The 16,182-nt window shown below is 46.0% G+C and overlaps 1 protein-coding gene and 1 long non-coding RNA gene across 2 annotated transcripts in view; one reads left to right on the top strand and one right to left on the bottom strand.

Annotated features, from left to right (window-relative positions):
* Window positions 5,735–7,403, bottom strand: ADRB1 (adrenoceptor beta 1). The gene has a single exon (XM_018041732.1). It carries the CDS (start codon window positions 7,355–7,357, stop codon window positions 5,813–5,815), a length of 1,545 nt encoding a protein of 514 aa, XP_017897221.1. The 5' UTR covers window positions 7,358–7,403; the 3' UTR covers window positions 5,735–5,812.
* LOC106503642 overlaps window positions 15,584–16,182 on the top strand; it is a 48,076-nt gene continuing 47,477 nt past the window's right edge. Inside the window, exon 1 of the long non-coding RNA XR_001297328.2 lies at window positions 15,584–15,719. This is a non-coding gene — a long non-coding RNA (uncharacterized LOC106503642). The remainder of the gene's footprint in view (window positions 15,720–16,182) is intronic.

Genomic DNA, 16,182 nt, shown 5'->3' on the forward strand with positions numbered 1-16,182 from the left:
TTAGCACAGAGCAAACAGGTTTTTTAATCCGATGTTTGGGAAGATTACTTTATTCAGTTGTGGTTTTTGTGGACTTTTAAGTATAATAATAAGTGAAGGACTATTTGTTGGGATGCATGGGGTATTATGTGTATTTTTGCTATTCTTAGTTGTTCTTTTCACTTAAAGAAAAACAGGGATTTTGTGGGTGGAGTTGCAGGGAAAGGGAAAAGAACGTCAGGAGGAAGTATTAGAAATGATAGACTTTGCAAATCTATGAACCCCTTCTATCAGAGCATCTCAAAGGGACTTACAAACAAAGGTTACTAGTCAGGCTTTGCGGGAAATGAACTTGAGCAGCAGGGAAACCAACTAACTTCCCCAAGGTCACTGGGCACAGCAGTAAGTACAGAGGAGCCAGAGCAGCCAGTCTTTAGACTGTCTGTTTGAACAAGTTTTCTGAGCGCCTATGGTAGAAATTTACCCACAATTCCCTCAAATCAGCTAGCCTAATAATGATTAGGAAAACTAATTTACAAAATAATTGAAGGTGGAACAACTCATGTTATCTTTTGCAATCAGGATGCCGAAAAACTGACAAGGTCATAAGTTAACTGAAAGATAGAGATAAACAGAAACATAAAGTCTGTTAAGAAAGCCCCACATCCCAAATATTAAACTCAACATGAAGACTTTTTATAAGAAAGGTACAGACAAGTGTTTAAATTTTTTTCTACTCGTAATTATGAGCAACTCTGAAATTCTCAGGAAGAAATTCAAACTTCAGACATTTAAAATGCATCACAGGTAAGTTCTATGTCATAAACAGGAAGAAAACAGTATACTCTTGCTGATACTAAAAAAAGCTATGAGCCAGGGAATGTTGAGAGGAAAGAAAACAACAGTTCTAAGTATTGAGAAATGTTGAAAATCAAGAGTTTTAGGAAAGTGTTCATGAGATTTTAATGCTTCTAAGAAGACAAATTTATCTAGAACTAAATGTTCTAGATGGTTCTAGTTCATTCAAGAGGAAATGAAGACATGCTCAAGAGATGGGCTGATGAGTATATGGTTGGTCCAAGACTAGAACTCTCTTCAGGTACAGAAGATAGGGATGCGTTCAGAATGAAGGCAACGTGAAAGTGAAGACAAAGGTGTAAGGGGTGCAGACAGTGACTTTCCATGTTTTCTTGGGTACTGCTAAGATGACTGCTGAGATCATGCTCTAATATTGCCAGAATAGTGTCAGCTTCTCCTTGGAGCTGCTGTTTTCCAGTCTAACATTAGAGCAATTGCATTTAAAAGCTTATTAACTGCTCCATCAAATGCCCAAGTCTTACTGACTCAGAAACCCTCTCCCTCCTCCCATGAAATGTTAAAAAGACTATCGGAAGGTAAATTGATCCACAAAGTATCTATTCATAGTATTAATACTTCTTTGATTATATTATATGGACTATTTAGCAGAGACTCTTTAAATGAGAGCAGGGTAGAAATTGGAATTCCAGGAGAGGTGTACTTCTTGAAAAGTGGTTTGATAGAATTTGCTTTAAAATAATTGCAAGGTAGCAGTGCAGTTTGGGACACATTCACAGACTCTGAGATTCCAAAGCAGTATTCTAGATGGAAATTTAAATAATGTGGAGGGTGTGTGTGCAGGAGAAGAAAGCGAAATTAATTTAATTCCATTTGCTGATGTGACTGCAGCACAACTATTTTTAGGTATAATCCAAACAGTGCATATCTTCTCCATTTTGATTAGTAGCAAACTGGCAGGGAGTCAAAAGAATTAGTATTTCTCAGCACATTATACCAGAAATGTACAAATAAAACTAAATTATCTGTGCCAATGTGTTTAATTTGAATTACAGCTAAGGTTAATTTTTTTTTTTTTCCTTCCAGAGAACTAATAGATCCAGCTTTGTTAAAAAAAAAAAAAAAAAAAACACCTTTTTTTTCAAGTCTTTCACAAACAATACCAAAACTTAATAATTTTCGTTTTGACCGTTGCTTAGAAGCTCTTGCTCAAAATCTGACTGCTAATATCATCCTGAGAAAATTCTGCATGCAGAATTTCCGCCTGGCAATTTTACATATTGCCAGAGGAAGTCAGCACGTTCAACAAAATGCGAAATTAAAATAAGCTAGGCAAATGTGCTTAACAAGGAAAGGTTTCACAATAGCCGCTTAGAAGTTATTAATAATTCCAGTTCCAAAGAAAGCCTAGACTGAAAAAATAAGCTCTATTTGCAAAGTTTTGTATTGGCAAGTTCACCAAAGGATGAAGCTATCTGCTGTACTAAGTATACATTCCTACACTGGAGGGAGAATTTATAGAAGCTGGAATATCGTCGTGTCATATCCGGAGAACTTTACAGTGTGCAACCAAATCATAATCTCAAATGCAGCAAGTCAGTGATTCTTGGTCGCATGTTCACTGTTTTTAATTTTAAGGTTTATGGCTTCGGTACTGTTACACACAAACCTAGGGGGTAAGCTTGATTTTTCTGCCTGTTCACTCACTCCCTCCTGTCACTTCTGTTGAGCATGATCTCAACAGATTAAACAGGATGGACAGTTTTCTCTTCCAAATGCCATAGCTATGGGGATTAGCAGCCCAGGTTCCTACATTTCTAGGACAAGTCAATGTCTTCTTCAAAACAACATTGGTTGCTAGGGTGGCTCAGTGGTAAAGAATCTGCCTCCCAGTGCAGGAGATATGGGTTCAATCCCTGGGCTGAGAAGATTCCCTGGAGAAGGAAATGGCAACTGACTCCAATATTCTTGCCTTGGGAGATCCCATGGACAGAGGAGCCTGGTGGGCTACAGTCCGTGGGGTCGCAGAGTCAGACACGACTTAGCAACTAAACAACAACATATATAAACAACATATAAGTTGGCCCCAGAATTATAGTGGTTTCCTCTAACTCACTAAAGAGTTTAGATCTGTATACTAAACAGTTACATATATATATATATATATATCCATATATATATATTTATATTTGCTATTAAGGTTTATAGGACTTTCATGATTTTGAGACCTAAGGTTTGACAAATCTATATGTAAGTTTGGGGCTGGAAAAATTTATTTAAATGTAAAGACTTATCTAGACAAAACAGGAAAGTGAAGCATTACCTGGTATTTGAGTGTTTCTTCAGATGAAACCAGACATTGTTTATTAATCCTGTGTGATTTAAAATAAAGAGGAACAAAATCCCTAACAATATGCGACTTACATACTCTGGGGGAAGGGAGGATAGAAATGGACTGTATTCGTTCCTTGGGGAAAGGATAGTGAGATGTCATCCTAAAATTGATTTTTACATTCTCCAAAATACAATTCTTCAAGTATTTATCTTTCTATTTTTTAGTAAGTCTTGCCATCTCCTGCTCCACCCCTCCCCCCCTTTTTTTTTCTCCTGGAGAAAGGGGTTAAACTTCATAGCAGCTTTTGTTGAAATGGCTACTGTTCATGCAACTTTCCGCTGGTCTCTTAAAACATCGGCAACATTAACCTTTCTCAGAAGACTCTCCTCTCTCCTGGTCCTTAGAATACCTCATTGCAGAAAAAGGGTAATTGGTCTTGACTTTCCTTGGTAGAGAAGAGTTTGTTCATGTTTCATCTCGGTATAAGCCAGAACTTTGTACTCTTCACTTTGGTTTCCTTACTATACGATCATGAAATGAAAAGCTTGTTTAAAAATACAAAGAGAAATACTTGAAGTTATTTTGGAGAATGCAGAATTAATCCCAAGATAGAATTTCACTATACTTTCCTTAGGAACGAATTTTAGGAAAACTATCCATTGAGGGTGTCATAATCTTGTTAGGAAAATTTAAAACTTCAGATTTACTTCTCCCTGTTACCTGCCCAACCAGAACTTCCGCTGAAATGGTCTGTTTAATCATACAAGAGAAAAATCTTTACTTAAAGGCTCTTTTATGAATTTTCACGTAACCAGTAAAGCATTTTGCATTCTAAACAGTCACTGGATACACGTGCGTGCGTTGCAGGCTGCGATTTTCTGTTGGAAAACCAACTGTGAATGCCACTTACCGAATTCTAAGTAGACAGTGATGGTTCCACAGGCCAGTCTCCGTTCCTGCGTTGTCTGTACAACGTTGCAGCTGAGCTACCTGACTCCATTTTTTTTTTTTTAAAGAAGATGCACAAGCTCAAATGTTACTTCTTAAGTCAAGTGTGGCAGATGGGATCTTGAAAACACCTCCAAGTAGTCTAGAATATTCTGGAACCGGCTATGAAAATGTAGGGCAAGTCTGCAGCTCTCTCTCAGTAGGTGCACGCCTTATTTGGTTTAGAGGCATTTTGCTATGCTCTTGAGTCATGAAAAGCTACTAAAAGAGCTCTATGGGAAATCCAGTCTATATTGCGAACAAAACAAACTGTCTTTTCCATTATCACTGACCCCCCTTACAGACACACAGTACATAATCTTTTTTTGTGCTTCATTGGTATTTATTGCACATGGACAAATTCCTCACATAGTAGTTAGTTGCACCAGAGTATAAATACTTGGTAAAGCACACAGAGGAAATAGTATTTACACACAAGTGCTAAATTTCACCAGCAGATTCACGTGTGCCCTTGGACATAAAAAAATAATAAAAAAAATCCTTAAGATAATTTTTTATAATATGGATACAGTACCATGATAAAAGAGTATAAAAAGGTATTTTCCAATAAATTGCTAGCTCAATAACATAACAGACAACAGAGATAGAATCTGAATTTTATTTTAGTTTTTAAGATCTGCCCCACCCCACCCCCATTAAAAAATATTTCATTTCTTTTTGTGCAAATAACATTTTCTGTGGACTTTACAGTTCCTAATACTGTGCAAAAAGAAATGCCACTTTGAATCACGGCTTTTTTGTTTTGATTTTTTGTTTATACCACATGTGCAGTAATCTGAATTGTTTCCTTTTTTCTTTTTCCTTTTTCTGTCCTGTCTTCAATGGACAGAGTCACATGTCATGAAGGCTCAGCGCCTGGTCCTTCCAACTAGTATTGATACATAAATAAGCTGTTTAATATAAACAAGTCTCTCTATCTGGCCGTGCAATGTGCACAGTGTGAGTGAGGTAGGAACCCCTCAGCCTGACCACCGAGGAGGCGTTCAGGGACAGCCCGCTTGCCCTCCGAAAGGGAAGCAAGGTGAGGCTTGTTCCAAGAAGAGCATAAAACTTCCTGAAACGCGATTTTTGCATCCATCCTTGCCCTCGGCTTTCAGAACAGGAGAAATAATTCCTCAGAAATTAAAATGGAATTTCTCTGAAAAGCAAAAGGAAACAACGTCCTGATAAAGTGTCATTCTCTCTCCTCTCTCTCTGGCTGACCGCTTCTGTTCCCAGGAATGGGATGGAAGCTAAGTCGAGAGACTTTTACCTCCTAACGCTTCCCCCTTCCCTTCCCAGTCATCGCAGAAAGTGTTAAAAGCCACGTGGCGGGGGGGCGGGGGGAGGAGGGACTCTAAAGATGCATCACACGCACACACAGAAGGCTGGACCAGAAACAAGAAAAAGAACCCCAAGAACAATCAGCAAGCCACTCTTCCACCCATCCCCAAACTTCTCCCACCTCTCCCCAAACTTTCCTTTCTGTGCGACGGTCCGTGGCTTTCCTATTTGCCCTTGGATGATGCAGACGAGGTTCGCAGGCTTCGAGTTCACCTGCTTTCGGTCTCGAGTAAACACAGACCTCTTTCCCGGGGAAGCGGTTCAGGGGCGCCCGGGTTCTCTTGCTCCTGGAGCGCACGGCCCGCGCCCGGGACTGGGGAAGCCGGGGAAGGCGGGGAGGGGCGCCCGGCCCTACACCTTGGATTCCGAGGCGCAGCCCGGGCGGCTTGGCTCGTCCGGGCTCGAGTCGCTGTTCGCCGCCGCCCCGCCGTTGTAGCCAGCCCAGGGCTGCAGCAGGCGCACGGGCGGCGCGGCCCCGACGTCGTCGTCGTCGTCGTCGTCGTCGTCGTCCGAGGCGGCCCCGGGAGACGGCGACGGCCGGGCCACCGCCAGGCAGCCCGAGGCGCGCGGCGGGTCCCCGGCGGCGGCGTGGCTCCCGCAGGCGGCCCGGCGCGCGCAGCAGAGCAGGCGCTGGAAGGCCTTGCGGAAGTCGGGGCTGCGGCAGTAGATGATGGGGTTGAAGGCCGAGTTGGCGTAGCCCAGCCAGTTGAAGAAGACGAAGAGGCGGTCGGGCACCAGGTCGCGGTGGAAGGCCTTCACCACGTTGGCTAGGAAGAAGGGCAGCCAGCAGAGCGTGAACACGCCCATGATGATGCCCAGCGTCTTGAGGGCCTTCTGCTCGCGCAGGGCCACGAGGCGCGAGGGCCGCCGCTTGTTGGCGCGCCCGTTGGCCACCGCGGCGGCAGGGAGCGGCGGCCCGGGCGAGGGCGCGGGCGAGGGCAGCCGCGCGGGGCCGCTGAGGAAGCGGCGCTCGCAGCTGTCGATCTTCTTCACCTGCTTCTGGGCCTCGCGGAACACCCGCAGGTACACGAAGGCCATGATGCACAGGGGCACGTAGAAGGAGACGACGGAAGAGGTGATCGCGTAGCCCTCGTTGATGATGAAGTCGCAGCACTCGGGGTCGTTGTAGCATCGGCTCGCCTTGGCGTCCTTGTCCCGCCACCACTGCATGAAGATGGGCAGGAAGGACACCAGCGCCGAGATGGCCCACACGGTGCACACGAGGGCCCGCGCCCGCGCGCGGGTCAGCAGGCTCTGGTAGCGGAAGGGCGACGTGATGGCGAGGTAGCGGTCCAGGGCGATGACACACAGGGTCTCGATGCTGGCCGTCACGCACAGCACGTCCACCGAGGTCCAGAGCTCGCAGAAGAAGGAGCCATACTCCCAGCGGCCCCACACCACGATTGTGGCTCCAAACGGCACTACCAGCAGACCCATGACCAGGTCTGCGCTGGCCAGCGACATGATGAAGAGGTTGGTGAGCGTCTGCAGCCGCGGAGTCTTGGCGATGGCCACGATCACCAGCACGTTGCCCGCCACGATGAGCAGCACAATGAATGCCATCAGCAGGCCCATGCCGACCGTCCACTGCTGCGACAGCAGCGGGGGTCCCTCGCTGGCCGAGGTCAGCAGCGAGGCGGGCGGCGACGCGGGAACTAGCAGCCGCGCCGCCGTGGCCGCGCCGTCGGGGACCGGCGCGGCTGATGACAGGTTGCAGGGCTCGGAGGCGCCCAGGGCGAGCGCCCCCGCGCCCATGCCGAGCTGCGGAGGCCGGGGGAGAGGGGTGTGGCGGAGTTGGGCCGCGGTTGGGGAACCCCCCCAGAGGCCCGAACGGCGGGGCGCGCGGAGGGAGGTCGCGGCCAGGTCAGCGCAGCCGCGGCGCGGGGCCGGAGGCATGGGCGCCGGGCGCCTTCCCCGCCGGAGCCGTGCGCTGTCGCCGCCGCCGCCGCCGCCGCTGCTGCTGGAGCCGCTGTCGCTGCTGGAACAGCTGCCGGGACCTCAGCATGTTTCTGAGCTCGCGGAGCCCGCAGCCCCGGCACCCAGCACCCACCCCACCCGGCTCCCACTCCCCCGAGCCAACCCCCGGGGCCTCGCGTCAGGCTCCTGCAGCCAATCCTGGCGAAGGCACGCCCCTCTCTGGTTCCCCCCCACCCCCACCCGGCCCCGCCAACTCCTAGCACCCCGCCTCCACCGGCGGTTCTGCGGCTCTAGGGAGTCCGGGGCAGATCGCCAAGCAAGCGCCTCCCCAGCGCTCGCGGGTTCCTGCCCGCGTGTCCCTTCCAGAGCCCGCTTGGCTCCAGTGCCCAGTTCCCCTCGGTTCCCAGTCGCGCCCGGCTTCCACCCTGCCCCCTCCCGCGGCCCCCAATCTCCCTTCTCCTGCGCCCCGTTTGCCTCCGGCGTTTGCTTTCCGCTGCGCCCCGGCTCTACCCGCCGCCACCCATCCCATCTACCTCCAGTGCTCAGGTTTCCTGCAGAGCAGAGCTCACGCGCCCTTTAGCAGGGAGGGGACTTCGGTGTTCTCGAAACACCAGAGCGCCTTGGACGGTCTGTTCGCTGGGGGTGGAGGAGTCTGGCTGCAAGACTGTTTCTTGTATTGGGCAGCCTAGGAGGGTGTGTGTAAAACCCTTCCTCTGTCAAGAGGAGTCCCAGCCAGCTCGCGTCCTGCCAGCTCGGGGATCGGATCGGAGGCGGGTGTGAGCGGTTAGAAGAAACTTTCCAGCGAGCGCCTTGCTAAAGCAGAGCGCGCATCTGTCAGGAACGCTCCCCGGGAGCTATTCTTGCAAGAAGCTTCTGTCGTTCCAGGGCAGCAGATGCAGAAAGCAAAGGAAGGTTTGTGCAGCTGACAGCTAATGCTGAGGACCAGTTGGAAAAATACACACTCCCAGGTCCCAGCTGATGGATGTGTGAGTATGGTGCAACGGTGTGTGCCGGTAATGTAAAGAGAGAGAGAGGCTTAAGGACAGGCATGTTAGAGTAAATGACACCGCCACGGAAGCTAGAACACGTTTAATTACTTTTCAGACTTTTCATGTTCAGTAATAACACCTGGATTTTGTGTTCTGTTACTCACGTGATTGTATGACTTGAGCTGGGTCAGTGGAAACAAAAAAGGTACATTGGCTTTGGGTGACACAGTAGTGATTGAGATTTCAAATTTCTTGGTCTGCTGTGTTGCCTTCTCCTTTGCCCAAGTTCCCAGATTCTCAAAACTCTAGGATTAATTTTGGAGGGATGAGAGAAGAAAAAATATATAAATACTCAAAAAGATTAAAATCCAATAGCATATAAAGTTATATCAAAGGCTGTTGGGTTGGCAACTGAATGCGTTTAAAATTAGTGAGTCGTTAGCTCTGCAGTGGTGTGACTATATGTGGGGAGGTACCTACAGGAAGGTGGCCATCAACACACAATGTAGCCAAAGGTGTGCAAGCCCCTTGTCTAATTCCACCACGGTACTGGTCCTCAACTCAGCCTTGAAAATAAAAAGCTTTAAATTGAATCCTGAGAAGTAAACAGCTCCTAATTACCCACTTAAGGGTACATGGAAATGTTATATAATGCTCACACATCCTTCTAGCATTGGAATAAAAAGAATAGCTTCTGAAAGGAACAAACTCATATTCTTACCTTGGAGAGAGCTCCCTAAGTCGAGAGCTAACAGCAATGTGTATTCAGTTTATAAAGCCAAACAGTTTTAAGCCATGGGGGTGGTTTAGTAGCTAAGTTGTGTCTGACTCTTGCAACCCCATGGGCTGTAGCCCACCAGGCTCCTCTGCCTATGGAATTTTCCAGGCAAGAATACTAGAGTGGGTTGCCATTTCCTTCTCTAGGGGATCTTCCCCATCCAAGGGCTGAAGACGGGTCTCAGCTACTAGGGAAGCCCAACTTATCTTTATCCAAACATGTAAATTTGCTTTAGGCCCAAACTTGATGATCAGTGGGTGAATTACTTGTTTCTGCATCCCTGGCCTAGGACTTGTCAGCTTAGTTCTGCCAGTTGGGGAGCCTGGGAAGGGGAAATGAGGGAAGGAGAGGGCTAGAAAGAGAGGGCTGAAGATCTGCACCCTAAGTTCAGTATAGGCGCCCAGAGAGCGCTAGTTACCCAAGTCTCTGCAAACCTGTGTCCCCTTCTGACTTTATTCTGTTCCCACCCTCAACTGTCAGTCTCAAAATAGCCAAGGGGTTAGAAAAAGCAGAATTTAAGGTGGCAGGATTCTGAATGCTGGGCCATGCAGTGAAATGTAGGGAATGTGGGGAAGGCCACTTTCTATCGGGCACCATCTTTCTGGCAAGTGGTGTTACCGGAATATTGTGTGCCAATTTCAAGGGCCCCTGAAGGGCAAAGGGATTGCATTTCTGTGAGTGATAAGGCCTGAACTTGGCTGCAGAGATTCAGTGCAGAAGCCTGGATGCCACTAGCATTACCATATGTACCAATACACACATATTGGTATATGTATATATGTATATGTGTTAGTCCCTCAGTCATGTCTGACTCTTTGTGACCCCATGGATTATGTAACCTACCAGGCTCCTTTGTCCATAGGATTCTCCAGGCAAGAATACTGGAGTGGGTTGCCATTCCCTTCCAGGGGATCTTCGTGACCCAGGGGATCTTCCTGACCCAGGGTCTCCTGTATTGCAGGCAGATTCTTTACCATCTGAGCCACCAGGGAAGCTCACTAACACACCAGAAATATCAGGACATGAGATGTGAATTGGTGAAAAACTCTCCTGAATTTTTTCCCCTGCTTACTTAGAGACAAATCAAGTTTCCTTGAATTTCTGGATAATAAATGCATTAAATCACAAATATCCAAAATCAGAAAGTTATTTTGATAGGAATTCCAGTGTAGGGCTACAGGAATAAAGGGATTCCTGGGGTTCTTGAGGTTGTCCTTCAGTTGTACTGATGGAAACATTTGAAATACTTTGGATTCAAGTAGAGTTCGCTTTCTTTTAAAATAAAATATTCTGATTTCCTTTGATCCCTACACTTCATGACACTTTTTTAAAAAAAGTTTTTGAGCTGACATCTTATTTTGGCCTTAGAGAAGGATACAGGACTTCCCTCATAGCTCAGTCAGTAAAGAATCTTCCTGTAATGCAGTAGACCCGGGTTCGATTCCTGGGTCAGGAAGATCCCCTGGAGAAGGAAATGGCAACCCACTCCAGTATTCTTGCCTGGAGAATCTCATGGACAGAGGAGCCCGGCAGGCTACAGTCCAAGGGGTTGCAAGAGTTGGACACAACTTAGTGACTAAAGAGAGAGAGAGAAGGATATAAGATTAAGAAGAAAACCTATCCACTTATCCAGGTATTACTGCTGCTGCTGCTGCTAAGTTGCTTCAATCATGTCCAGCTCTGTGTGACCCCATCGACGGCAGCCCACCAGGCTCCCCCGTCCCTGGGATTCTCCAGGCAAGAACACTGAAGTGGGTTGCCATTTCCTTCTCCAGTGCATGAAAGTGAAAAGTGAAAGAGAAGTTGCTCAGTCGTGTCCGACTCTTAGCGACCCCATGGACTGCAGCCTACCAGGCTTCTCCGTCTATGGTATTAGATGTTGCAAATTTAAAATGAGGAACTCCTCCATTTCCCCATTCCCTACTCCCAACTGTTAAAATGATTCAGTTCTTGGGAACCCACAGATTTGATGATACTTTAGAAAGGAACAAAGCTGCAACACTATATGCTAATCACCACATTGAAAACGAGTGGGCTTCTTCCTCAGTATTTCTTGCTCTCACCTCTCCCATTCCCATCCCACTGCCTGCCTCTCACTCCTGAGCTTGGTTTGGGTTCTTCTTGATCTCCCCACCTCCAGTCCTCCCCAGTCCATTTAATCTAGAGTGAAAGTGAAAAAGTCGCTCAGTCGTGTCCAGCTCTTTGCAACCCCATGGACTGTACAATCCATGGAATTCTCCAGGCCAGAATACTGGAGTGGGTAGCCTTTCCCTTCTCCAGGGGATCTTCCCAACCCAGGGATCAAACCCAGGTCTCCCGCATTGCAGGCAGATTCTTTACCAGCTGAGCCACAAGGGAAGCCCAAGAATCCTGGAATGGGTAGCTGATCCCTTCTCCAGCGGATCTTCCTGACCCAGGAGTTGCACCGGAGTCTCCTGCATTGCAGGCAGATTTTTCACCAACTGAGCTAGATTAAGGAAAGCCCTTAATCTAGCATACCACAACCAAATTAATTTTTCTAAAGTGCTAGTTTGACCAAGATGCTTCTCTGTTCAGAAACCTCAGCTCCTCAACATGGCCTTCAACGCCCTCCACAGTCCAGTTCCAAAGAGCCTTTCCAGCACTGTTTCGTACTAGAACTCTCCGTGTCACCCTAGCTTGCAGTTCTGTAAGTTAGTTTTTGAATTTATACTCTTTTCTGTTTTTGTCATCTGTACTCTTTCTCACTGGAATCTTTCCACCACGAATCCCCTCCTCCATCTCTGTCTTATTGGATTCAGCTTTCAAGATCTGGCTGATATATTTTTTACATGACAGTCATCCCTGCCCACTGTTTCTAGAAATGATCTCTCCTTCCTCTACTTATAGTAGTTACTTTGCTAATTGCATTTCAAGTGTTAATTAAAAGTATGTTGCCTTTTGATGTCCCTTATATTGTGATTTAATTTTTATAACTTTAAAATTTTTCTCTTTTCTTCTCATATGGATTGTAAGCCCACTGAGAGTGAAAGCCATCTTTATATTTTCCATGTTTACTAATATTACTTAACATTAATTAGCATTAAGCTTTGATTCATAGAGATTCACTGTTTAATTTATTTAAATATTCTCATATTTACTAGTATGAGAAATAATCAAGTGTTTTTGGAGTTATGATCCTTCTTCATGCTTCAAGTTTAGAGTAATAATTCATGCTCCTATAGATGGTTGGATGGCATCACTGACTCAATGGATATGAGTCTGAGCAAACTCCAGGAGATAGTGAAGGACAGGGAAGCCTGGAGTGCTTCAGTCCATGGGATCGCAAACAGTTGGACATGACTTAGTGACTGAACAACAACAAATACCCTAGTCGATATCTTCATATAAATGTTTCAAAAATAAGCTTTATGAATATAAGGTAGGCTAATGAGATAAGTTTATATCATGTGCTGTGCTGTGCTTAGTCGCTCAGTCATATTCGACTAAATTTGGGACCCCATGGACTGCAGCTTGCTAGGCTCCTCTGTCCATGGAGATTCTCCAGGCAAGAATACTGGAGTGGGTTGCCATGCCCTCCTCCAGGGGATCTTCCCAACCCAGGAATCTAACCCAGGTCTCCCACATTGCAGGTAGATTCTTTACCGTCTGAGCCACCAGCGAAGCCCAAATTTATACCATACTTAGTAATAAATAAAGTGGGGCAGACATAGCTTAAGAGTTTTTCCAAAGGAATCATATAAGTCCATATAATAAAAACGCTACCTAATCTTTATAAACATTCATGGTAAATTACCTTTTCCCTTCATTTATGATATTCTGTATCCAGGCATTTCAAGCTAGTGACTTGAATCTGGATTCAAATTCTAGTTCAGATTAAAAGTCTGTATAGCAGTGACTAACGAGTGTCCCACCCAACCATGGTTGTAAGTCACAAGCTTGGTGAAGACTTGTCTGTGTTTTAGTTGACTTTGCTGGAAAATGAGATTAAAATAATAGTGAGTAGCCTAACTGGGAAGTTTCTGGAAGGTTGGCCAGAATGTCTGGGGGCAATTTCCAAGTAAATACCCAAGAAGTGTATCGAATCAGTTAAGTTAGCATAATTTGCCTTGAGGATGATAATAGGTGGTAGAAATCATTGATCAGAGCTCTAGTGGCTGTTTCTGAGAAAAGATATACAAGTTTTCACATAAAGCAATGTTACTGCTGAAACATTCTCTTAGCACTAAGCAAAGAACAGTCTGTGCCTGTGGCTGGCTTAAGGTCATATACTGATTTTGAAGCCACAGTTTACACAGGGACAAGCAGTTGCATCCACTGTGATAAGAAGCAGCACAGAAGACAGTGGTATAATCACAGCAAAGCAGGGACTACTTGGAGAATTCAGAAGTTCTCCTCTCTCCCACTTCCTGCCTCTTTGCCTCTTCCCCTCTTCCTGGTATGTCTAAAGAGTACACTGAACAGTGCAAGGGCCAATAATAATATTTTTCAAAATTTGGGTGTATTGGAAAGTGTTCAGACCTGCTAGGCAGAAGATCTAATTTTGTGTCTGGTGTCACTTTTAAGTTTGACCTTCAGTACTGGCTTCATCTTTAAAATGGACTCACTGTTTGCTCCCTCACAGGGTTACAAATGGATGAAATGAGATGATGTATGTGAAAGCTTCTTGGAATCTCATACAGCACCGTATATTTGTAATACATCAAATGATGTCTCATCCCATCATCATGATATTTCAGATGATGAAAGGTGTCAGGATTTGCTTGTATGAGAAGACTCAATTCACTTATATAAGCTTCTCTATATCAACTGACTCCTTTCTTTCTCCCACTAGATATTAATACAACCCAAAGGCTTGGTTGGTTTGTGCCCAACTCTTTTCAACCCCATGGACTGTAGCCCACCAGGCTCCTCTGTCCATGGAATTTCCCAGGCAAGAGTACTGGGGTGGGTTGCCGTATCCTACTCCAGGGGATCTTTCCAGCCCAGGGGATTGGACCCGCATCTTGCGTCTTCTGCATTGCAGATGGATTCTTTACCACTGCGTCACCTGGGAAGCCCCAGAGGCTCAGTAACAGTAAGCAATTTTTAAATGCCTTTACCTTTGGGAAATCACCTTTAAAAAAAAGTCTTCCCCCCATTTTGGTGCCCTTTCTTATTAGGTGCGTGCATGCATGTAAGCTAAGTCACTTCGGTTGTGTCCAACTCTGTGTGACCCCATGGACTGTTAGCCCACCAGGTTCCTCTGTCGGTGGGATTCTCTAGGCAAGAATACTGGAATGGGTTGCCATGTCCTCCTCCAGGGGATCTTCCTGACCCAGGGATTGAACCAGAGTCTCCTTCACTGGCAGGTGAGTTCTTCACCACCAGCACCACCTGGGAAGCCCCTCCTTAGTAGGTACACTACTCCTAAAAAAATATTTGTTTATGTGATTCTTTGACATGAATTCCTTCAAAGGATTTCAGTGGTGAAATATTAGCAACAATGAAAGAATTTTTTTTTCTCAATTAGTGCCAGTAAATAGTAGCTTTTTTAAAAAGGAAGGTAATTCAATGTAAAGTTTCGCCAACTTTCATAACTTCTGTTCTTATTCAGCTGTAAGATCTTACCTTGAAGTGCTGGTGGTGATGAGAGTGTTACCTGTATACATGAAAGCATTTGGCTAAGTGCTGTACTTCAGTTTGCCCAAGTCTAAAGCTTGTAATGATAACAAGCTATGCTAATTGTTGAAAACTCTAGGTTTTATTTTAACAGAGTCTTATTGTGCTCCTGATAAAATGATTATGTTGTAAAAGCTGAGAAATTTGTAGCAACAAGAATCCCCTAAGCCCTGATTTTAAGTTTCTAAAGGGTAGAAATGATACCTTTTAAACACGTTAACTCCCATTGATTTGGGTCATGTGTTGATAGCTGGTATTTTGTAAATTCCTGTGCAATAAAGGAAACACTTAAAGTTTATGTGGTGGTTGAGCTCAGTTGTGTTAGACTCTTGGCGACCCCCTGGACTGTAACCCCCAGGATCCCCTGTCCCTGGGATGTTCCAGGCAAGAATACTGCAGTGGGTTGCCACTTCCTTCTCCAGGGGACCTTCCCCACCCAGGGATTGAACCTGCGTCTCCTGTATTAGCAGGCAGATTCTTTACCACTGAACTTTTAGAGAAGCCCCAAAGCTTATGTACACTCTCTACATACACCAGGCTTCCCTGGTGGCTCAGACGGTAAAGAAACCACCTGCAATGCGAGAGACCTGGGTTGGATCCCTGGGTTGGGAAGATCCCCTGGAGGAGGGCATGGCAACCCACTCCAGTATTCTTGCCTGGAGAATCCCCATGGACAGAGGAGCCTAGCAAACTGCAGTCCATGGGGTCGCAAAGAGTTGGACACGACTGAGCAACTAAGCACAGCACACAGCACACTCTCTAAAAGAAGACATTGTGTTTTCCATTCACCCAAGGAAGATGGATCTGGGCCATCCAACTGCATGGAACTGCCAACGGGAACCAATGAAAGAAACAGGTTGCCATGCCTTTGGGTAGCAGACGAAATCATTTACCTTGCTTCCTTTTCACTCACTACTTTGAGTAGACCAAACAGGTATCATTTTCCATACGTTTTTCCTCTTCTTTGTATTGGGTATATATATTTGTAGGTAACTGACATTATTTACTTACTATATAAATGCTTATCCAGATCCATTCAATAAATAGAGGCAAGGCAAGTCCTTTGGCTTGGAAGGGTCGAGTTCCACACTAGCTGGACACTATTGCTGCTACTTTAAATTTTTTGATTTATTTATGGCTGTGCTGGGTCTTTGTTGTTGCATGCAGGCTTTCTCCAATTGCAGCGAGTGAGGGGGGCTTCTCTTCGTTTGGTACATGGGCTTCTCATGGTGGGGGCTTCTCTTGTTGAGGAGCACAGGTTCTAGGCACACGGGCTTTGTTGTCCTGTGGCATGTGGGATCGATCCTTCCAGACCAGGGATCGAACCTGTGTCCCCTGCACTGGCAGGCGGATTCTTAACCACTGGACCACCAGGCAAGTCCCGCTACTTTAGTTCT

Source organism: Capra hircus, chromosome 26 (genome assembly GCF_001704415.2).
Source record: "Capra hircus breed San Clemente chromosome 26, ASM170441v1, whole genome shotgun sequence".
NCBI lineage: Eukaryota > Metazoa > Chordata > Mammalia > Artiodactyla > Bovidae > Capra > Capra hircus.